The sequence below is a fragment of the Gorilla gorilla genome, chromosome 14 (genome assembly GCF_029281585.2).
Source record: "Gorilla gorilla gorilla isolate KB3781 chromosome 14, NHGRI_mGorGor1-v2.1_pri, whole genome shotgun sequence".
Taxonomy (NCBI): domain Eukaryota; kingdom Metazoa; phylum Chordata; class Mammalia; order Primates; family Hominidae; genus Gorilla; species Gorilla gorilla.
In genome coordinates, this window is record NC_073238.2 from 56,322,334 (window position 1) to 56,347,165 (window position 24,832).

Consider the following 24,832-nt stretch of genomic DNA (forward strand, 5'->3'; position numbering starts at 1 on the left):
TGTGCACGTGTACCCTAAAACTTAAAGTACAATTAAAAAAAAAAAAAAGAAACTGAGCTGCACAGCAGAAGGTGTTGGAGGGGTGCCTGTGCGAGCATTACCACCTGAGCTCCGCCTCCTGTCAGATCAGCCACAGCATTAGATTCTCATAGGAGCGCAAACCCTATTGTGAACTGTGCACGTGAGGGATCTAGTTGCATACTCCTTATGAGAACCTAAGACTTGATGATCTGAGATAGAAGAGTTTCATCCCAAAACCATCCCCCGCCCCATTGCCCGTGGAAAACTTGTGGAAAAACTGTCTTCCATGAAACTGGTCCCTGGTGCCAAAAAGATTGGGGACTGCTGCCCTAGTGGACAGAACCCTATGCCCCTGTTATTTTGCCTTCTCCTCTGCTCCATTGCTACCTCATTCTCAGGCCCCAAATACATTTTTTGCTGTATTTAGGGATTTATATTTTCATAATTGTGTTCTACATTGATTTTTTTCTTAACCTAATTATGAGCAATTATTAATAATTTTCTTCTCTCATAAGCAAAAAATGCTTATTGTGGGAAAACAAAGAATATAAAAAATCCTACCACATGTCAAACAAAAACAAGAAAGGAAAAAACGCATGAGGATTACGGAATCCTACTGTCCATCACTAATCACTAACCACTTTTCCAGGCTGCAGTGTAGTGGCGCCATCAGGGCTCACTGCAGCTTCAACCTGCTGGGCTTAAGTGATCCTCCTGCCTCAGCCTCCCAAGTAGCTGGGACTGAAGCCACCTGCCACCAAGCTTCACTAATTTTTAAACATTTTTAGTAGAGAGGAGGTTTCGCTACACTGCCCAGACTGGTGAACTCCTGGCCTCAAGCAATCCTCTCACCTTGGCCTCCCAAAATGCTGGGATTACAGGTGTGAGCCACTGCCCAGGTGGCCAATATATTTTAAATAATTTTTAAGTTTTTTTGTCTCTTTATATTGTATGGGATGAGGGCAGGAGAGAAAGATAAGATCATCTGTAGAATTTGCACACCGGAGTTGTGGTCTATAAGAAATCGAGAATATCACTGCACACTTGGCTACATGAAGAACCATGAAGGCCATTCTCACTAAAGACAGCAGGGATAATCTAGCCAATGAGACTAGAGAATAGTTTGGTTTGTTATGAATCCTCTTTTTGTGTGTTTCAGATTACTTTCATAAAGTAAAATGGGGGCTGAAATTTCCATCTCTTGCTTCAGGTTCATTATTACTACAATGCCATCTGCTTATGAACCTGCTTCAAGTGTAATCCTCAATAAGAAAGTCTTTATCAGATTATTTCTATGAGAAGGTTTGTTAGACTCCAATGTATGCTCCATAAAAGCTCTGGCTGGGCAGTGGCATGCTGCAGCACTTTGCTTTTCCAGTGTGAGGACTCTATGCCTGTATTTTGGTAGGTTACATTTCCCATTGAAGAGAATCCATGGTCTCCAGGTGTTGTGTCAGAGGGAAGGAATATCCTTCTATGCTTGCAGGCTGTGCTGATAATGGACCTCTGGGTCCCCAGGAGCATCAACACCAAAACCTACTGAGATACACCAATGCTGTATTGGATTATTCCAAAGATGACACCACAAGCATACATAGCTCATTCCACATGTACTTCTTACAATGTTCCTGACTTCTCCCCCTAATAGGTGAGGGTCTATGTTCTATACTCTTCAATCTGGACAAGGTCTTTTTCTTTCTTTTTTTTTTTTTTTACAGTTCCAACCAATTCATTTGGTGGAAGTGATGCTATGTGACTTCTGAGGTGACTTTATAAAAAGGATAGAGCTTTCACCTAGCTCTCACTCTTGACATACACCATAGGAATCCTGATCCTACATGTAAGAAGTCAGTTCAGCTACTTCAAAGCTATGATGCTGGAAGGAGTTGTGGGGAGGGCTCTTGGAGATAGGGAGAAATACCCAAGGATTCCCAGTTATGATAGCCCTCAGCTGTTTTGAGTCTTCCAGCATCAGCTGCCAGAATATGAGTGAGCCAAGTAAACCTATAGATTCCTGGCAGAGTCAAAAGTAAGACCCCTCTAGATAGGTGGCTCCATAAGGCATGCATTACTTCCATGGAGAACAAGTCCTGCTGAAGAGAAGCTCACAGAAAACATAAAGCTTGCAAGGAAACAAGGCACTGCAAATATGAGTCAGCAAAGGCAACAAATGCGAGAATTTACACACCAGCAACTCTAGATAATAGAACAACTTGAAACCCACTTCTAAATAAATGTGTTTAAAATGTTTAAAAAGACAAAGAAAGACTAGACTCTAAGAGAAAGTTAGATATTATGAAAAAAGAATGTAAATTTGAAAAATAATGAACATTCTAGAAATGTAAATAAAAAGTTAATGGACATATTATAGACTGAATATAATTGCAAAGAGAATTAGGGAATCAGATAATAAATTTGAGGAAATTACCCAAGACTAGCAAAGAGAAGTAAAAAGATGGAAAATCCTAAAGAAAAATTAAGACATGGAAGATAAAATGAGAAACTCCAGCCCATAGCTAATAGGAGCTCTAGAAGGATAAAACAGAGGAAAATGCATGGAGTAGGGGGTGGGGTAAGTAATATTTGAATACATAAGGGCTGAAAAATTTCCAGAATTGAAGGATTTGGGTCTTCAGGTTAAAATGCACACCAAGTCCCGAACAAGATATACAAAAACAAAACCCACCTTGAAACAGTGCAATAATGCAAATATCAAGTGATAAAAGAAAATGTTAACTAGAGAGAAAAAAAATCTGTAAGTGATAATGAGACTGACTGCAGACTTCTAATCAACAGCAGCAGATGACAAAAGATAATGGAATAGTCACTTTGAAATGTTAGTGTCAATAATGTCAATTTAGAATTCCCTAGCTGATAAAATTATTACTCAAAAGCATAAGGGAAATGGAGTGAGAGTGATATACAAAGTTGTAGAAAATTTTACCCACAGACCTTTGGTGAAAGAACTCCTAAATAATGTGCTTCCTCAAGACAGAAATTAAGCCCAAAAGGAAAGCATGAGATAAAAAAACAAGCAATAAGAGAAAACATTGGTAAAATATGTTGGTAAATTGAATTAGATAATAACTATAAAAGCAGTAACAATGATGACTAATCAGTAGAGAATTTAAAATAAGAGGGAATTTAAAAATACTAGACAGTAATACATAGTTTATAGGAGGGGAATTTGAGAGTTAAAATGTTTTCTTTTGTTTAAGATCTTGAAAAGAAGGGGGACATATTAACTAACCTTTGATATTCAGTATAAATGTTAACATTTTAAGGGTAATCACTAAGAATTGAAACAGGAGGTATACATTTTAAATCCGTAGAAGTGTTTAGAAAAGTGAGTAAACTAAAGAAAATTCAATCAATTCAATTAATAAAACAGAAGGCAAGAAAGGAGAAAAAAGAAGCAAAGAAAAAGAAAGTGAAATAAATACAAAATGAGAATGTGGTAATAAATCCAAAGATAGTCATCATAATTTAACAGAGAGTGCTAGTTTTCAGCAAAATCTGTTAAGTCTTCGGTAGTAATAGAATTGCGGTTGGGATACAGCTGTCCAGCTAGTGACCTCATTTTCCTGCTCCTTTGCTGCTAGCTACGGTCATGAAACTAAGTTCTGGCCATTGGGATATGAGCAGGTGAGAAGTGGGTCACTCACTTCTGGGTCTGGGCCTTAAGCAGTTGGGTTTGTGCTCCTTTATGCTCTCTTCTTCCTTCCTTAAACAGGGTCTCCCTAATCAGCTTTCACCCTGTAGATAAGGGCAATGCTCTAGAAATTGGAACGGCAATGTGGAACAAAGAAGCCACCCCCAACAACCTGACCACTAATCCTGGCACTGTTCCATGAGAGAAAGCAACACTGTATGTCTGGTGAGGCGGGGGAAGGATCTTTCTTATGACAACTTTTTATTCTAATTAATAGACATGATAAATGAAAACAGATGAAAATAGACTACTAAAAGGCAGACTCTCAGAACGGGTCAGTAATATAAAAATTCAAGTGTTATTTACAAGACACACTTAAAACATAATGACTCAGACTGGTTTAAAATAAAAAGATGGAGAGATATTCTTGGCAACCACTAACAAAAATCTACAAAATAGAATCATACTAAACAGAATTTAAGGGGAAAAACAATGGATAGCTGTCATAGTCTGTTTCGGCTGCTCTAACAACATACCATAGGCTGGGTGGCTAATAACAGAAATGTATTTCTTACACCTCTGGAGGCTGGGAAGTGCAAGATGCAGATGTGTTGTCTGGCGAGGGCCCGTTTCCTCATAGTTAGCCATCTGCTCACTTTAACCTCACATGGCAGAAGGAGTCAGAAGTCTCTTTCTGGACCTCTTTTATAAGGGCACTAATCCCATTTATGAGGGCTCAACCCTCATGACCAAATAGTCGTCCAGAATTCCTACTTCCTAATACCATCACCCTGGGAATGAGGATTTCAACATATGAATCTTGGGGAGACATAAACATTCAGACCATAGAAACAGGCAAACATATAATGAACTGAACTGGGCAAACTGAGTTCAAGTCGTGGCTCTGAAGTATATACAGTAGAACCTTGGGTAGATTGCTTTATTCCTTGGTAGCTTCAGTTTCCATTTCTATAAAAGGTGATAATGATATATCTTTTGCAGAACTGTCAAGAGTGAAATGAGATAACGCATGGGAAAACGATTTTCTATAAGCCACAAAAATATAACTCAAGGTACATCACATAATTAATTCATTCCACAAACACTGAGCACCTACTAATGTCAGGAACTGTACTGGGAACTAAGAAGACGAAAGTAAGTCTGTCATAATACTTGCCATCAGGAAGACTATAAATAAAAACTGAGTTTAATAAAGTCTTCTAAAGCATTATAATTGGGGGAGAGAGGCATTTAGTGTAGAGAAAGCGCAGTGAAATCAGTTCTAACCTGCAGCAGGGTCAGAAATGATTTCATAAGGAATGTGACTCTTAGGGTGAATCTTGAAAGAGCAGGTAAACTTAGGCTGTGTAAGAGAAAGGACACTCCATGTGAGGGCACAGCATAAAAGTAAGTGGCCCAACAGGGAATGGTCGTGCAAGAAACTCACTGTTTAAAGAGAGTGGAGACTTAGGCCCTGGCTAAGATATCGGGACTTTACCCTGCAGGCTATGGGGAGCCATTGGCAGGGCTGATGTGGGGAATGACTTGGTCAAAAATTTGTATTTTAGAAGGCTTACTTCGGTCACAACGTGACATGGCAAGGGTGGAGTTCCAACAAACTTAGAGACAGTGAGTAATGTAGTGTTTCAGGGTCTTGAAACAAGAGACCTGAAACTAGGCAAAAAGCAGTGGAATGGAGGGAAGGTGATAGACAGAAATGATAGGTGCATGGATGGGCAGACAGCAGATGAGAGAAGGAAAAGCCTGGGATAATTTCCAGATTTCTCTTTTGGGTGACTAAGTGGATTGTGGTGACATTTACTGAGAATGAGACTAGAGAGAAAAGCCAGCTGGCAGGAAAGTTGAGTTCTGTTTTAGTCAAGTTGAGTTTAAGGCCGATGGGACATCTGGGTAGAGATTTCTGGTAAAAAGTTCGTTTTATAGAACTGGAGATGTGGGACAGAAATGGAAATTTATGAGTTATCAGCACATGGTTGGTAATTGAAGCCATGTGCCTAGGCAGCATTAGAGACAGACTAAGGGCAAGACCATTTAGACGCTCCAACATGCAAGAGGTGGCTGAGCAAGAAAAGGTTAGGAAACACGGAGACCGAGGTGTCACAGAGCCAATGGAAGGGATGGTTTCAAGAATAAAAATCGGGGCCAGGCGCATTGGCTCACTCCTGTAATCCCAGCATTTTGGGAGGCCCAGACCAAAGGATCGCTTGAGGCCAGCTTGGGTAACATAGTGAGTCCCCCCCCTCGTCTCTACTAACAATAAAACAATTAGTTGGGCTTTGTGGTGCCCGCCTGTAGTCCCAGTACTGGAGAGGCTGAGGCGGGAGGATCGCTTGAGCCCAGGAGGTCGAGGATACAGGGAGCCATGATCGCGCCACTGCACTCCAGCTTGGGCAACAGAGCGAGATCCTGTCTGAAAATAAATAAATACCTGATCAACAGTGCAAACGCTGCAAATAGGTCAAGTAAGACGGGCATTGGAAAATATCCAATGGTTTAGGGGATTTTCAAAACCACGAAGTGACTTTCGTCAGTGCAGTCCCCGTGGAACAGCAGGCACAGAAGTCGGTTTGCAGGATCCTGAAGAATTAGAGGGCTGGGGACGGGCTAGATCAATTATGTATTTTTGACTTGACGATTTGTTTTTAAAATTTGTGAATGCATTTGACATGATGGCATGATTGAGGGCCCTGAAAAGATGCTGAAAGAACGAACCTGAAAGTCCAGTTGGGGGAATAACCTGTGTAAAGCCAGTCACACTTGGAATGGAACTAGATGAAAATCGCTTACAATGCCAAGATGATCCGAAACGCTTTTTCAAAGGGCAGGAGGAGACTTGCTGTTTACTGAGTGCTCACTGAGAGCCAGCCCATGTCCTAATTTGAGTCTAGGGATAAAACTGGAAGACAGATCGACTCCTTAGCCGGTTCTTTCCATGAAAACGTTGATAATGAATTTAAAAAGCACGCCCTCAAGTTTAACCTCTCCTGTAGTTGGTAACCCATCTGCATTCTTTTGAACGTCACAAGGAAGAAACCGTGCCCGGCGCAGCTTGCCCTGGAGCGTAGCTGGAGTGCGGCTGAGTTTTCGCTCCGCTGAAGCCGGTTACTGTCCAGTGGGATTTCGCTCAAGCCTCAGCACCCCCAGGAGGGGAGGCGCCTGCAGCGCGGGCCGCCAGCGTTTGGAGGGAGGCGGGCGCAGGCTGCACCGGGAGACGGCGAGAGCGAGAGACAGGGGCGCTGGGAGGCGTCTCCCGGGACCCGCGTCTGCTCCCGTCGCCAGCGCGGTGGCCAGCCTAGCCCAGCCCAGCCCGGGCTTTCCTCGCCGCTCTCCGCGCGCCCGGCCCCGGGGGAGGCCGCTCCTCTCCGCGCGGCCGCCCGGTGCCCGTGACCACCCGGCGGCCGCTTTCGGTTCCGCGCCTTATAAGGCCTGACAGGGGGGTCACGTGTGTCCCGGGCCACCCGCCGGGAGGAGGGGGCGGCGGGGGGGAGGGGCGGGTAGCGGGGAGGAAAAGGGGAGGGCGCCGGGGGCGGAGGAAGGAGCGAGGGGCGGATTCTGCGCCCGTGGGAGGCGGCGGCGGTGGCGGGGAGCGGACCGCTCGGAGCCGCGCAGGGGAGCGGGACCGTGGAGAAGGAGGAGGCGGCGGAGGAGGAAGGGACCGGCGCGGGGGCGGGAGAGCGCGGCGGAAGCCGGAGACGGCGGGTGGGCCGGTGGCTGGCCCCGGGCGGGGAGCCGGGGCGGCGGCGGCGGCCGAGAGGGACCGCGGCGAGGGAAGCGCATCCAGCAGCCCCGGCGCAGCGGCGGCGGCGGGGACCCGGGTCTGCGCGCCCGGGCGGCCGGCGGGCGCGGGCTGGCGCGATGGAGCCTCAGCACGTGCGCCCCGCGCCCGGCGCCCGCAGCCCAGCGTGGGAGGAACCGGTGGGTACCGCGCCCGCGCCCACCCCCTCCCGCTTCTCCTCTGCTCCCCCCGCCCGGGCCGGGTTCCGTTCAGGAAATGGCCCGGGATGAGGTCCCCAGCTGCTTCCCAGCCGGGGCAGCGCTTCCTCCGCCGCCCGGGCTCCTCCTCACGCGCCGCCTGGAGCGCCTTTGTCCGGCTGATCGAGGCTCTCCCCGAGGAACCGCTGGCAAACCGCTGGCGACGGCCCTGCGAGGACCGTTTCCCGGCTTCACCGACTCCGCAACTTTTCACTTGCTTTGAGACCGTGGAATGTAGGCGGGGGAGAGGAGAAGCCAGGCTGCGCGGTCAGCGTGGGGAGTCGGAGGAGCCCGGTTTTCCCTGTCGAGACCGCGCCCTGGTCGTCACCTGGGCGCGCAGGTTCCCGGGGACACGCGCTTGGAGAGGCTGAGCGCGGCGCGGAGCCCAGAACCACGCCTCCGACTCCTTCCAGCCGCTAAAGCTTGGGCGTCTGGAGAGTGCAACGGGTTTTGCCCGGGACGAAGCAGAAAGCTGACTTCGCTTTCGCCTGGGATTTCGCTGCACACGCAACGCGGAGGTTGAGTAATTTTAGGAACCAAGAGTAGTGTGTGTGCGTGTCTTAAGTGTGCGAGGATAAGGAGGAAGAGACCAGGGGGCTTTAGGATTTGTTCCCTCAAACTCCCTCAACTTCCTTCTCTCTTCCGATTCAAACAGAACCGTCTCACATCCCTCCAGGGATTCTACCCCGGAATCCCCCTCTCACTCAGAGCTCTGGAAGCCTGTGTGGGCTGCCTTTTCCCTGGCGTCGAATTTTGGCCCTCCACGCCCTGCCTCGATATTTGCTACTCCTTCTTGGTTGACATTGTGAGCCAGTCTGAAAAGCCCCGTCCGAAATTTCTGGCCTCACCCATGTTCCGGTCAACGTGTTGGGATGCTGTTTTCCCAGGGACTCTCCTGAGTCTGCTCAGGCCGGCCCTCTGCCTGTTGAGAGCCGCTAGGTCAGGTGCCAGGGTTGGCTGTCCTTTTTCTTTTCTAGTATATACGCTCTCAGCTCCTTTGCCCAGAGTACCTCCTTTGCCCAGAGTACCTCCTTTGCCCAGAGTACGTTTCTCGGCCTGATTCCTGACCTTTCAGAAGCGTCCTTCGACTCTGATCCCTCTGCATCTGCAGCTGTCTTTGCTTTCGTGAATTTGAACATGTCGTCAGGTTGCCCATCTGCTCTTGTTTCTTCCATTGTGGTTATCACGGGGGCTTAAGCTAGTCTCCAAATTAAAAATACAATCCAGTTTTGAAGTTTAAATCAAAGATCATTGAGAACTAAATTCAGTGACTTTACTTTTAAACTTTCCTGTAGGAACCTGGATACTTTAAGCCAACACCAATCACAATGGAAATATACGGGTGTATGTGTTTTGCTTTAGGCTGCTGATGTCAGAACTACTTAACATTTAGAAAATTAGAGAACTTTTTTTTTCTTCTCAAAAGTGACAAGTAAAATGCTCATTTATTTTCCACAGAAAATATTCAGTTTCCAGTCTTAGCACTGGAGCTTTTAAAACTAGAGCCCTAACATAAATGTGTGAATGGACTACAATACTTTATTCAGACTGCAGAGCCATCTTTTAAAAATTAGGTTTATTTTCTTTAAACACTGAAGGCCTTTTCATTTGCTCTGCACCTATTTTCATTCCGCACCTATTATGTTCCGGGACTGTTGGATAGCAGTTACCAACAACAGAGAAACAGATCCTTGACCTCAGAAAGCTAACGTTCTTAACTAAACAGAATGTCTTGTTTCATATATGTTAATGGTTTACAATCAGAAAGTCACAAAAAATACATTCAGAGGTCATGGGTATGTGGCATAAAATAATACTTTTTACAAGCGACTTTATTCTAAACCCTGTGGTCATACAGATATGACCAAGTCCATCGAAGAACTAATGAAGGGAATTTTTATTTAACTTCTTAAAAAAGACAATTTATCCAAATTACTAAAAAGTGGCATATAAAGATAAATGTGGGATACATTAGGGAAAAAAGTAGTGTTTAAATGTTAAACCTTTCAGGCATTTGGAGCAAGGGGAAAAGGGGGTGGAGAGACAGATTAAATATGTTTTGAAGGGACACAAAATCCATCAAAATTGGGGATTTGTGACCTTTTTTGGGGTCAGCAGTCCCTTTAAGAATCTGATCAAAGCTATGGACCCTTTTTCCCTCAAACATGCACTTATGTGACATATATGTTACATACATATGTTTTATATATGTATTGATGTGTGTGTATATATATATGTAAAACATTTTAATACAGTTTCAAGAGTACCACAGATTTCTTTAAGACCAGTCTGTGGATCCTCAAAGACCTCAGGTTAGGAATACCTGCTTTGACTTGGACTCCATTTCAAAGTTTTTTTAAAATTTAAAAACTTTTTTGTTTTGTTTTTTTTGAGACAGGGGCTTGCTGTGTTGCCCAGGCTGGAGTGCAGTGGTGTGATCGTAGCTCACTGCAGCCAGGAGGGATCCTCCCGTCTCAGCCTCCTGAGTAGCTAGGACTACAGGCACATGCCACCATGCTGGGCTCATTTTGGATTTTTTTTGTAGAGGTGGGATCTGCCCAGGCTGGTCTCAAACTTGTGGCCTTAAGAGATCCTCCTGACATGGCATCCCAAAGAGCTAGGATTACAGGTCAGAGTTATGTAAAATTTGCTTTTTAAATTCAAATATAGGCAACTTAATGCTTTACCATAAAAGTATGCTCATCTACATTTATGAAAAGGAATGTTCAATACTGAACAATATTGAATACGCTTAATATTCATTCTGTTCAATAATGAACAGATCCTGTTGCATTATCCCTTACGGGATAACATAAGGGCGTGTACATATAACAATAGCATGCATGTAACCATTTACTCTCCTCATTGTTTGAGGCAGTGTCTCACTGTGTCACCCAGGCTGGAGTGCAGGGGCCTGATTCTCAGCTCACTGCAACCTTTGCCTCCTGGGCTCAAGCAATTCTCCTACCTCAGCCTCCCGAGTAGCTGGGACTATAGGTGCTTGCCACCATGCCGGGCTAATTTTGGCATTTTCTTGTATAAATGGGCGTGGTGGTGCGCACCTATAGTTCTAGATATGTTGCCCAGACTGGTCTTGAACTCCTGGGCTCAAGCGATCTGCCCACCTCAGCCTCCTAACGTGCTGGGATTACTGGCATGAGCCACTGCACCTGGCCTCTCCTCATTCATTTTTGATGGAACCTAAAACATGATGGTGTGATTCTGCGTGGAACTATTCAGGCAGAAGAGTAAACACAGTATCAGGAATTGATGCTGACAAACAGTAAAGAGAACAGCACTTCTTTCTTTTTTTTCTTTTTCTTCTTCTTTTTTTTTTGAGACAGTCTCACTCTGTTGCCCAGGCTGGAGTGCAGTGGCGCCATCTTGGCTCACTGCAACCTCCGCCTCCTGGATTCTCCTGCCTCAGCCTCCCAAGTAGCTGGGATTACAGGCGTGTGCCACCATGCCTGGCTAATTTTTTGTATTTTTAGTAGACACGGGGTTTCACCTTGTTAGCCAGGATGGTCTCGATCTCCTGACCTCGTGATCCGCTCGCCTTGGCCTCCCAAAGTTTTGGGATTACAGGAGTGAGCCACTGCGCCCGGCCCAGCACTTCTTTCTTAAAACGCAGCCATGTTGAGCTGTTGCTGAACTTTACGACACGATTGGGAGATGAACTGAAGTTAGTTAGTTAAGCGAACCATTTAAATAAACGATCAGCCTTATCATTTTGGCTAAGTCATTGGGCCTAAAGAAGATAAATTTTAGCATTCTAAGTTTCTGTGTATTTTCTTTAATGCTAGCTTTGAAATGCAATTAAATTTCAGTGGAAATAGAGGCATAACCTAAATTTCTAATCAATTAAAAAATACTTTAGTGGTGGGCATGGATGGGTAGAAAGATATTTAGCCAAACAAGCCTTACTGGGGGGAAAATAGGTAGTTAGAATTCTAGCCAACACTTCAAAAATGTGGAAGTATTTACAAAGTAGTCCTTAGTTGGGGGATGCTAGAGTACACTTATTAAAATTTGCTTTTGGTGCTGTGGCTTATGCCTGTAATCCCAACACTTTGGGAGGCCGAAGTGGAAGGATCTCTTGAGGCCAGGAGTTTGAGACCATCCTGGGGAAGATGACCAGGGGAAGATGATGTCTAAATAACAACAACAACAACAAAACTAGCCAGGACTGGTGATGCATGTGTGTAGTCCCAGGTATCCTGTGACTACCCTGGGAGGCTGATGCCAGAGGAGCCTTTGAGCCCAGAGTTTAAGGACGCAGTGAGCTGTGATTGGCCATTGCACTCCAGCCTGGGCAAAAGAGCAAGACTTTGTCTCTAAAAAAAGAAAAAAAATTTGCTTTATTTTGAAATGGTTTTATACTAGTTAGCGCTGATAAAACTATCCAGGTCGAAAGGAAAATTAGGAAGGAAAGAGTTTCAAAGGATAGGGCCAAAATGTAAATGAGAGGTTATAAACATCTTTGCATTAGGTCTAGATGATGAAAGGTTTTTGCCTCGGATACAAGGATGACCATATGTATATGCAGTTAATATCACAGTTAATCCCCAAATCTTTTTCATTCAGGTAACAACTAAGGAAATGGTAATAGGTTAAAAGTTTTGAATGTTAAATTCTTAATATGTAGCAAATAGCGTGTTCTTAAGTTTTAATTAAGGCAGCTTCTCAATGCCTGTACTTGGTCAACCTGCAGTATTCTTTGATTGCATGATTCCTTATTGATTAGGAACACAAGTCCTAGAACACTTTGAACTCTTCAGGATATAAAATGTAACATTCTGCATATTTATGGTGTAATATTTAAGATAAAGCCATAGAATATGTGAGATTTGAAAGTTGCCAATGGGTATAAAACCCCTTTTGTTATGAGTAGTGATCAGTAAAAATATAATTCAAAATACCTCTGTAGAAAATAATACATGAATATTCATAAAGTTGACATGAAATTTGGCTGTGACTTACACATCTTCAGTCTAATAGGTGTTCTTTGTTTTAATGGGCCAGGATCTCTATTAAGTAAAAACCTAATTTAGGGGTAGCTACCACCTATTTCCATTTCACCCTAAATGCAGTGTCTACACAGCTTATGTTGAAGTCTTTAATAGTGTGTTTGTCACATGTTCTGAACAGAGATTTCAAAGTAACAATAAAAATGTAAGATGCATCTAAGCAATTATTGAAAAATCTGAAATCACTAAGTAAGGAAAAGATCAAGGAATTCTTATAAATCAAATAAATAATGTAAGATACCACATATTTGAAATTGTTTCAGTTGCTATTTTGAGCTACATGGTTGAAATGGTTGGAAAGATTGAGACCTTGACCTTGTAATACTTTTGAGGAAGGTGAAGTACATTGCAGGTACACAGTGCACAAATTAGATATTCATTCTAAAAACTTCTAATTTACAGATAAGACCGAGAAGAGGCTAGTAAGTCAGGTATCTTAAATAACGGATTCGTTGAAACTGGCTCTTCAGAAGAGGTGATTGCAGAAGTGCAAAGCTGGCTCTGAGGTTAAATCTTTATGAGAAAGGAATACCTTTACTTTGAGGTATTAATGGCTGAGCTCTGGGATATGAAACTTTTTAAGTATCTTTAAGCAATCAGTGTTAGAATCAAAGAGTGAGATGCGTAATCTGACCTGTTAAAATCACAAAATCAGGCTGGGCATTAGATAATGCCTTTCAGTTTAATCACTCGCTGCCTGGATTCTGGAAAATGTTGCTATATAAAACACATAATGTATGAATAGAAGTATATGGTAACTGACAGACTTTTGTTATACAGTGTGATAAAGTGAATAGAACATTAGAATACTAACCGCATGATTTTGACTTTGGTCCCAGTTTGTCAGTTGGGGCCTTAGTTTCTTTACATTAAAGGAGAGGACTAAACTAAGTTTATTCTTTCAAAAGACCCTTTACTAGGTGTCCTTGTCTACATTTCCAAAATATTGGACTTGTCCATGACCAAACAGGTGGGAATGAAGGCCATTATTTTGATTATTTTTCTCTTTTAAGAATTTCCAGAAATATGTTCTTTGTAGATAAAGAATTACATATTTGTAGAGCTCTAAGCGTTCTTAAAATTCATTTTGCCCAACTCCTTCCTTTCCTAAAGGAGACAACAGAAGCTGCAGAAATAGCCTCTCTGTTATTATTACATAGTGGCAGTCTCCTGTCTTTAAATATTTGAACTAAACACATTTTACATTTTAATGAATTTAATTTACAATGTGATGTCCAGTATTGGGATTGCATACTATTTCTTAAAACTTCTTAGAACTGTTAGCTCTAATAAATCAAATTTCTTGTTGGGAGTAAGACTGCAAGTTAAAAAAAAAATAGAACCTTAGTTTGGAGGAACCTTAAAGGTCATGTCAACTGAAAAAATACGAAAGGAATTGGTACTGAAAGGCATGAACATAACAGAGATTGAATGCTTTCTCCAGGTGGAGAGACTCCAGTCTGGCAGGGACTTTTTGTCCTATTTAAAAATATAGCTAACACCAGTTTGGTGTTCTCTTTGGATGACAAGAGGGATCTGTCGTTTTAATGTCTTCTCTCGCAGCTCCCTCACACCTGTGAGGCTTCTTTGACGTTGAGCGTGCACAACCCGCTGCCAGTCCGCGGTTCCCAAGTGCCCGCGCAGCCAGCTTGCAGGGGAGTTGTGCGCGGTGGCTACAGCCTGTTGATCCCATTTCCTCCTGCTCTAGTCCGGGCTAGGGAGTGGCTCTGCCAGGACTTCCAAGGCTTTTTGTCTCGGGTACTGGTGTTCGCATGGCTCGAGTGTATTGTTTTCTTCCAGGCAATCTCGGTTAGCGCTTCAGCTTGGACACTTCTTGTGCGTTCTGTCGTCTTGGGCTGCGTGTAGTCTCTTGTTTCTGCGCTTTCTCCAAGCCCTTCCCAGTTTCCTGTTAGCCGAAGGGGATCGCTCTTTCTGAACGAAAAGTTCTCAGAGCGGAGCTGAACCTCCCGGAAAATGCTCTTCTCTTCCGTGTGCGCCGGATGGGGGTGGGGGTGGGCCAGAAACTGAACGCCGCAGTCAGGAGAGCTGAGAGGACCCGACGGCCCTGGCGGAGGCGGGAGAGGTACGGTCCTCGGAGTGGGGCCGGGGGTCGGGAAACCGACGAGGGGCAGTCCCCGACTGTCTTGGTGGCAGAGGGGACTTTTATTCAGCTGGAACCGCGCGGCGAGGCCCAAGTGTCTCTGTAGAGATTCGGGGTTCAGGGGGTGGCGGGTGCACCCAAGGGTGCTGGGAGGAAGCTCCAGGTTCCCATTCTTCCCCAGGGATCGGCGTTGCCCCTGCTGTCCAGAAATGAGAGGGGGTGTGCGGGCATCGCCACTACTGGGTGGGCTGCAGAGGTTTCCTGCCTCCCCCACCCTCGTGTCCATCCTAGGGACCCCAGACCGTAGAGGGAGTGGAAGAGATGTTGCTCCAAACCCTGTCACCCCATCCTCTCTACCCGTGCTGGTCCTATCCGAGGCTGGGTGCGCAGGGGTCCCAGGCGGGCGGGGGTCCGTTACCCCTGCGCCCCACCGTGGCCGCCGCTCTGGCGGGAACCGAGTGGAGGAGCCGGGTGGACCCCTGCCTGGAGGGCGCCTGCCCCGGGCGACCCTTCCCCCGCGGGGGTAGCTAGGGAAACGGAAGATGGCGGCGGCGGCCGGGCATGGGGTTCCGGGCTCCGCTCGGGCAGAGCCCACCCGCTGACCAACGCCGCCGCCCCCGCCGGGCGGTGCTGTGTCCCCGCAGGAGTCGGAGAGGATGGCAGGAGCCGGAGGCCAGCACCACCCTCCGGGCGCCGCTGGAGGAGCGGCCGCCGCAGCCGGCGCCGCGGTCACCTCCGCCGCTGCCTCGGCGGGGCCGGGAGAGGATTCGTCTGACAGCGAAGCGGAGCAAGAGGGACCCCAGAAACTGATCCGCAAAGTGTCCACCTCGGGGCAGATCCGGACCAAGGTAGGGCGGAGGAGGCGGGCCTGAGGGCCGCTTGGAAAGCGGGAGGTGGAGAGGGCGCGGGGGCGCTGGAACGCGCCGGGCGATCCCGGGAAGGCGGGGAAGGCGGGGATGGTGAGACGGTGAGGCGGGGCGGGGCCTGGGGCGCGGGCGGGGCGGGGAGGGGAGGGGAGGGGAGGGGTGGGGCGGGGCCCGGGGGCGCTGGACCGCGGTGCTGCGGGACGGATTGCTGGCGGCCGCGCGGGAGGCTGCGAGCCTGAGCTCCCAGGGAGTTCGACTGGTAGAGGCGGGTGCAGGGAACCCGCGGCTCGGCGGGAGCGTGGGAAAAAGCTGACGCGCAGTCGCGAGTTCCTACTTAGGGAACTTAAAAGGAGAGTTTCAATTTTTCTTCCCTGCCGTTCGGGGGAGCGTGCGCATGTGCTGGCCAACCAGCCTGCGCTGCAGTGAGCCGTGCTGCTTTCCCACTTAGGCCCACTCAGAGGGTGGGTGGAAGGTGACACCGGTCAGCCTTTCCTGCCCCTCTGCCTCCTGCTGCGGTCTGGAAGGCAGAAGCCCCGAGGCAGGCAAGTGGGACATGGTGTTCGCGGCTTAACCGCACCCTGCATGGCTCCAAGGGCTGGCCAGGCTTTCGTGTCGCAGGTTCCCGCCAAGTGCAGGCAGGGTTCAGAACCATGCGTCCATGGTTCTTTTTAATAATGAGAAGTTACCTCTGTGCTGTGTGGACATTAGGATGGTGTGTTACTCTTGTTAATGAAGCTTGTGCTGTCGACCTGTGAGGTCTCAAAGTTAATTTTTAATTTGATCATGAACATACCGAAGCAAATGCTTATGGATATTAAAGGATTTTTATGTATTCTAATTTTCATTGTAGTTTAAAAATCTTCACAGAGAGAGTCTGTTATCAGTAGGGAGATTTAACGAGGAATTTGAAAACGGAACCAACAAAATCATTGGCTTGGGGTACCGTTTTTAAAAATAAATTTGCAAAAAATTCATTCTACACTTATTTTTATGAAAAATTTTCCTTAAGGTCAATGAACTCCTATTTGGAAACATAATTTTTATTCAGTGCCTGTGGAGGCCGGTAACGGTGGCTCATGCCTGTAATCCCAGCACTTTGGGAGGCCAAGGCAGGCAGATCACCGGAGGCCAGGAGTTCCAGACCAGCCTGGCCAACATGGTGAAACCCCATGTCTATTAAAAATAAAAAAATTAGCTGGGCTTTGAGGCGTGCACCTGAGATCCCAGCTCCTCGGGAGGCTGAGGCAGGAGAATCGTTTGAACCCGGGAGGCGGAGGTTGTGGCGAGCAGAGATTGTGCCACGGCACTCCAGCCTGAGCGACAAAAAAAAGCTAGTGGATTAATGTTTGTAGTAGCCTGCCTCCTTATTTTCTGAAATACATATGTGTAAGAACAACACACAAGAACAACTGTTGACAAGATGCACTTACTAAGGAGTTAGGGATTCAGTCACTTTAGTTAAGAGTACATCTTGTAACTCCTTTTAATAGTGACGTTTTTGAGTTTGTAGTAAATTAAGAATATGGCATTTAATGTGTTTTTTAAGATTAAGGCTTTTAAAAAGTTAGGGACTTTCCTAAAAGTGTTTTTAATATTTCAAATCTTAATTCTGAGAAAAGTTCATAAACTGTGTTAATGATGGGCAAAATGGCAGGTAAAAAAAAAAATTGTATAGAGGCCGGGCATGGTGGCTCACGCCTGTAATCCCTGCACTTTGGGAGAACAAGGTACCTGAGGATCACTTGAGCCCAGGAGTTCAAGGCTGCAGTGAACTGAGATCTTGCCATTGCACTCCAACCTGGGCAATGAAGCGAGACTCTGTCTCTTAAACAAACAAGCAAACAAACAAACGTGTATGTTACATATTTATATGAAATGGTGAAAATTCCATGCATACTTATATCAGGATTAACCAGTAGATTTATACTGTTCGAAAGAAAACTTAGAGATGGCTCTAAATTGAATTGAGTCATGTCAAACAACAAATTTGTTGGGAGTACCACTGTATTTTATAGGTTTCATGCGCTCGTTTTAATAGCTAAGATTATATGCTTATGGAGACTACAAGTAAATTTAAAAAGCACATTATTTGTGATTTTCTATCTGACTTTCTAATAAAAACATTTAGCACATACATTTTGCCATGAGCGATCATTTTTGACTATGAAATCAAATATTGCTTGAATTTCAAAAGTGTATTGAATGTCAGAAATTCAGCATTTTACACTTTCTCGTATGTTAGAGTGCATGTAAGTTCATCAGCATTTTCGTATATGAACACTTGAGATCAGGGTCTAAGATTTCTGAGACCAGTGAGCTTCAACCTCATACCCCACCTCCTGCAACTGGACTGTTCATGTATGTCACAGACTTCATCATTTACGTCTTTTATCACATATACTGATTCTTGGGGAAGAAAGTGAGAGCAATAGGGGGAATTTATAGAATGAGAACTACTAAATTTAACGTTGGTTCCCAGTCTTCAATTATGATTCAGATGAGAATTAAGGGAAGGATCTTTAGAAAAAGACAAATACTTTCTGTGTCTCCGCACAGGTGTGTAAGATGGGAGCACCTGGAGGAGAGGTAGGCCCTAAGATTAGCTCAAAGCCATCTTTTTTTTTTTTTTTTTTTTTTTTTTTTGAGATGGAGTTTCACTCTTGTTGCCCAGGCTGGAGTGCAATGGTGTGATCTCGGCTCACCGCAGCCTCCACCTCCCAGGTTCAAGCGATTCTCCTGCCCCTGCCTCAGCCTTCCGAGTAGCTGGGATTACAGGCATGCGCCACCACACCGAGCTAATTTTTTATTTTTAGTAAAGATGGGGTTTCTCCATGTTGGTCAGGCTGGTCTCGAACTCCTGACCTCAGGTGATCTGCCCGCCTTGGCCTCCCAAAGTGCTAGGATTACAGGGGTGAGCCACGGCCTCAGCCCCAGTCATTTTTAAGACAGCACAAGCAGTTCTTGCTCATCTATCCTGCTTTGTTAGTAGGTCAAAACTGGTCAAATATGGAAGGCTTCATATGGTTCAACCTAATATGTCATCATTTAACCAGTTTTTTGCAGAAGTAAATGTGAGTTGTTTTAGGACAATGCACTAATCTCAGCTTTTTCATAGTGGATTTGATGATTTTTAAGTAAAGAATGGAACTGGTATGCTTTTGAAATCAGTGTGGCTTAATAAAATCCTCGTGTATTTTAGCACCCTCATCATAACTCCATACAGTATACTTTTTGTTCCCCTTTTCATTTTCCATTTATTCCTGGTTTCTTTGTATGTCTATGCTGTCCTCTCTACTATTTTCCTCTTTCTCTGTTTTGAACTTTTTCCTTTCTCTGAATAACCTAAGTGGAATTTCAGGTGGTCTCATCTAGCCACTCAGGTGCTAAACACTAAATGATTTTATGGCTGCCTTTATTTCCCAAAGACAAAAAGTCACTTATGTACAAAAGTGAAAGTGGTGCTGATGTAGGAAAGCCAAAATGGAGTCCTAACACTTGTCATATCTCTTCCTCCTCTTTACCTTCTTGAGTTTTTGGATTTGCATTCAGACATACTGTTGTAGAGAATTTCACAGGTATTTACTGAGAATAAGATATTTTTGAAACAACGCTAATACAGATTCAGACAAATTGGGTTTTGAGGATGAATGTGAAAGAAGCTTTGTGTGTTTTTTGTTGGCCCATGAGTACTGCAACCTTTCATTTTATGGGAATGGCTGGAAGAAACTTGGTCAGGCTTACAGCCTTGGATTGTTCAGCAATCATAAACCAAACAGTATGAACAAATGGGAACCATCTCAATGACTTTTTCTGCCCTTGGGTCATCTCGGCTAAGGTTGTGAAGCTGCATGTGTCAAAAATACTCCTGACGAGGTTTATTGTGTTCTCATTTATTATTTTTTTTGACATTTATGTGTCTTCTTACAGCTAATGGCCACAAATGAGTCTCTAAATTTAGGTAAAACATACCTAAATACTAAAAAGATATTCAGAATTTTGCATCAACATTTTATCTAGGCTGAGGGCGGTGGCTCATGCCTATAATCCTACCACTTTGAGAGGCCAAGGTAGGACAATCAGTTGAACCCAAGAATTCAAGACTAGCTTGGGCAACAGTGAGACTCCATCTCAAAGCAAAAAACAAACCCAAAAGAAGACCAAAAAACACACCAGTATTCTACCTGGATTAAGATATATTTTTGGTGCAGCAAACCACCATGGCACATGTATACCTATGTAACAAACCTGCAGGTTCTGCACATGTAACCCAGAATTTAAAGTAAAATAAAAAAAAATAAATCTTACTACTACTACTAATTATATATATAACTATATATATAACTATATAACTATATATGTAACTGTATATATATAACTATATATGTAACTATATAGCTATATATAACTATATGTATAGAACTGTAACTATACATAACTATATATAACTATATGTGTATATATAACTATATATGTATATATATAACTATATATGTATATATAACTATATATGTATATATATAACTATATATGTATATATATAACTATATATGTATATATATAACTATATATGTATATATAACTATATATGTATATATATAACTATATATGTATATATAACTATATATGTATATATATAACTATATATGTATATATAACTATATATGTATATATATAACTATATATGTATATATAACTATATATGTATATATATAACTATATATGTATATATAACTATATATGTATATATATAACTATATATGTATATATAACTATATATGTATATATATAACTATATATGTGTATATACGTAACTATATATGTGTATATATATAACTATATATATGTGTATATATATATAACTATATATGTGTATATATATATAAAACTATATATATATATGTGTATATATATATATTTTTGAGACGGAGTCTTACTCTTTTGCCAGGCTGGAGTGCAGTGGCACGATCTTGGCTCACTGCAACCTCCGCCTCCTGGGTTCAAGCGATTCCCCTGTCTCAGCCTCCTGAGTCGCTGGGACTACAGGCGCATGCCAAGACGCCCAGCTAATTTTTTTTGAATTTTTAGTAGAGACAGGGGTTTCACCATGTTGGCCAGGGTGGTCTTGATCTCTTGACCTTGTGATCCACCTGCCTTGGCCTCCCAAAGTGCTGGGGTTACAGGCGTGAGCCACCACGCCTGGCCAAAAACGTGTATTTTTAAGCCCAGTAAGGATAATGATCACATTCTTCAATTGATATCTTGGTTTTAATTTAATATGAAGGATGTATAAGTAAACTCTTGTTCCTTTATGGTAAGGCAGTATATGAAAGTATTGATTTGCGTTTTTCACTGCCTTACAAAATACAATTTGTGCCATTAAAACATTATCCTTCATCAGAAACCCTAGGTGAAGTATGCTGGGGAAGACTTGCTCTGTGTTTTTGAAATTGTAGGTGGCAGCCCATTACTGGGTCATATGGTTCATGGCCAGCATTTAAAAGAGAAGCAGAATAAATTAGGAAATATTATTTAAAACTTTTAGCTAGAGTTCTGTGTGGAAACATGGGAATCATAATGATCCAAATAGATGGGAAACAGAAACATGGCCAGAAGAATATTAGGAAATGAGAGTAAAGTGATACTGACAGCCTTATTGCTCTGAAACTCAATATGAAATGAGAAGCAAGTAGGAACTTTTACATTTTGATAGGTGATGAGCAGAAAGATATCTCAAGCAATTAACACACATCCAGGTCAGAAGTTGGCTAACTTTTCCTATAAAGGGCCAGATAGTAAATAGTTTAAATTCTGTGGGCCATAAGGTGTCTGCTGAAATTATTTAACTCAGAGAATGGAGGTTACTAAGAAGGGGAGGGTGCTGGGGAGAACTGGAGAACTCCAGAATAATTCTGGAGAATAAGTTCTTATTCTGGAGAATAGAATAAATTCTTTTGTACAGCAAGGTGACTGTAGTAATAATAAAGCATTGTATACTTGAAAATTGCTAAGAGTAGATCTTAAATGTTCTCACCCACAAAAAATTAAGTATGTGAGGTGATGGATATATTAATTCGCTTGATTTAATCATTTCACAATGAATACATACATGAAAAATCACTCCAAGTACCAGAAATATGTACAATTTTTATTTGTCAATTATACCTTAGTAAAGAAAAAGAAAAAAAATTACTCTACTTTGTCATTGTAGCATAAAACAGCCATAGACAATACTTTAAGTGTTGCTGTGTTCCAACAAAACTTTATTTAAGGACACTGAAATTTGAATTTCATGTAATTTTCGTGTGCTAAGAAATATTATTATTCCTCTTTTTAAGAAATCAATTTGAACATGTGAAAACCTTCTTAGCTCGTCGACTATATGAAATCAGGCAGCCGGCAGGATATGGCCCATGGATATAATCTGTGGGCTGTAGTTTGCTGGCACCTATGTTAGAAAATGGAAGGTAGTATAGTTAGGTTTGCCAAGCATTGCGAAGTTAAGGTGCTGTTAAATATGATCCACATTTAAGGGACCAAATAAAGCTAGATTTCAGTCCATTTAAAAAATCTCATCTTTGTAGAACATTTTATTTTTAGCTTGGTTTGCGTCTTTGCTTCCATTTTAATGTGAACTAAATATAGACTGGAAATTCTGACTCTCAGTACAGTAATATATGGTATAACAGCTTTCTTTCCATTTTGATTACAAGTTAAACATGATATCCCATTATTAAAGATAAGAGACATAATAAATAATTTACTAAACCTTTACATATAACTTAAAGATGCCATATTTTAAAGTATCTAAATTTAGAACTCTTTCACTTAGTTTAAGTTTGCTTGTTTGCTGTTGTGGTAAAGAGGCAAAAGGTTATATGAAACTACCATTATAAAGGACGTGGGGCCCCGTTCTGTTTCCAGGGTACAGTGTTTTTCACTCATATTGGATTTGTTAGGCTTTACTTACTCAGGAAATGTGTTTATAAGCAAAGGTTTTAATTAAAGAGAGTTTGTTTTACATCTAAGAATAGACCTTTGAAAAAGGCCATAACATGTTAGTACATTACAGTTTCCCTTGGCAAATTTGTTTGGTTTTGTTGGATATTGAGTATTTTACTCTATGACTATTTAGTCACTGGAAACACATTTGTAGCTGGGCACCGTGGCTCATGCCTGTAATCCCAGCAATTTGGGAGGCTGAGCTGGTAAGGTTGCTTAATGCCAAGAGTCTGAGACAAACTTTAGCAAAACAAGGAGACCCCATCTCTATAAAAACATTAAAAAATAAGAAAGTTAGCTGGGCGTGGTGGCACCTGTGGTCCCAGCTACTTGGAACCACTGCTCTCCAGCCTGGGTGACAGAGCAAGACCTTGCCTCTAAAACAAAAGAAATAAAGAAACATTTGTATTTTTGAGTTGGTTAAATGATTTTAAAGTGGTCAACAGCTATTGGTGTTAGTATTAAATTAGGAGTTAATGTGCGTCATTCCTATTTTATATAGTTCCTTATTTTTTTTCTCAAATGATCATATATGGTAATAATTCTCTCCCTCCTGCTTTTTGTTATGAGGCTATTTGGGAGACTGTTAGGCTTCTGTTTTATATGAGGAAGTACAGTTAACTTTGTCATGTGTAGAGCTGGAATCTCTGACCTTCTCACTGTGTCATTTGAGTATCAGCACTTTTTCAGACCACCAGAATGTAATTTAGCATAATAGATCTTTTTAAATACAAGCTTGGTGCATTTAATTCAGAAATTTAGAAATGCTTTTCTATTCAGCATTTTATTGGTTACAGAGCAGTTTTCTATACATGATCTTATGGAAGAGTTGTGTACAGTTACCTAAATTTTATAAATGATTATACAAAAGTTTGAATATCTGCTGAGTAACGGACAAAGCTGGAACTCAAAAGCAGTTCCTTCTGATGATTGTACCCATATCCCTTTCACAGTGGATTAAAATGGGTGGGTTCCAGATGCCTTGCTTTCGGTAGCCCTGTAGCTTCTTGGGCAGTGAAACTTTAATCTACAGCATGCAAGCATGTGTGTGTGCAGGCAGGCAGGCTCCTTACTTCTCTTGGCCTCTCTCTCCTTCTCCTTCCCTTCGCTCTTTTCTCTCTCCCTTGAATTCCTCTTTTCCTCTCCCTTATTTCCCCCTTCTTCCTGCTCCTGCCTTTATTCATTTGTTTAATCCATGAGCATATCTCTCATCAATGTTTTAGGTTTCATCATGCCGTTTTGCATTTGGATCCTATGTTTTTAGGGACAGATATATGACTGCACATTTGAAAAGTAAATTTTGAAATAAAAAATTCCAGCTGAAATTTGTATTCATTTGAATTAAACTTAACAAAAATTATTGAGACTTTTTAACATACTTTTAAAAGGATTATTTTAGAAAAAAATGCTTCTAGGTACCTAACTCTTCAAATAGGTTTTCAAAGAAAACTGTTAGTTTCACTTCTATAAGGTAAGATGCCATTTTTGAAAGGTCATGGTATAGTGTTAAAAAGAATCATGTGAAGTAATTTTCCACATGGCCTATTAAAACATATTTGAGGAAAAAATATGAGTAAAATTTATTTTTACCTAGCTAGAGAATGAAAACGACAGGAATTTTTTGGCCTACTTTTCTCCATCTCACTATTTTATGTAGGTAAGAAAAAGTGCAAGAGTTTTATCTGAGCAAGCATGGTGATTTGAGTTGTATTGTTCCTCTACACTCTTGTAGTACTTTAAAATTATGTGATATTATAATATTTGATATTTATAAGAATATATAATATCTCTGTAGTTTGTGAAGCACAGTGGTAAAATGAACACCCATGAATCCAGCTTCAGAATGGGAACATTTTCAATATCATGCATCTTCCTGTGTGCTCCTTCTCAGTTTACTCCTTTGTTGCTCCTCAATTCATGCATTCAAAGAAATATCTATGGTGTTCCAAGTACTGTTGTAGGTACCAGGGATAGAGCAGTAAGCAAAAATATACAAAAACCTCTGCCCTCATGGAACTCACATTTTAATGCAAGGAGAATTTATGAACTTGTAAATACTTGAAACGCATAGTATATGAGAAGGTGATACGTGCTATAGAGAGAAATAGAGCATAGCTGTGAGTGGAGGTGGAGTGGGAAGGGATTTTTAGGCAATGAGCCATGTGGACCTCTG

At 42.7% G+C, this 24,832-nt stretch overlaps 1 protein-coding gene across 6 annotated transcripts in view; it reads left to right on the plus strand.

The window, feature by feature from the left end:
• The first annotated feature begins 7,441 nt into the window (after nt 1-7,441).
• Nucleotides 7,442-24,832, plus strand: part of DGKH (diacylglycerol kinase eta) — a 204,330-nt gene continuing 186,939 nt past the window's right edge. For 5 of the 6 annotated variants that reach the window (XM_055360050.2, XM_055360053.2, XM_055360051.2 and 2 more), the window contains exons 1-2: nt 7,442-7,609; nt 15,439-15,642. In XM_055360050.2, coding sequence (XP_055216025.1) covers nt 7,550-7,609; nt 15,439-15,642 — 264 coding nt within the window. In that variant the 5' untranslated portion in view covers nt 7,442-7,549. The other variant, XM_055360052.2, reaches the window with a different exon arrangement.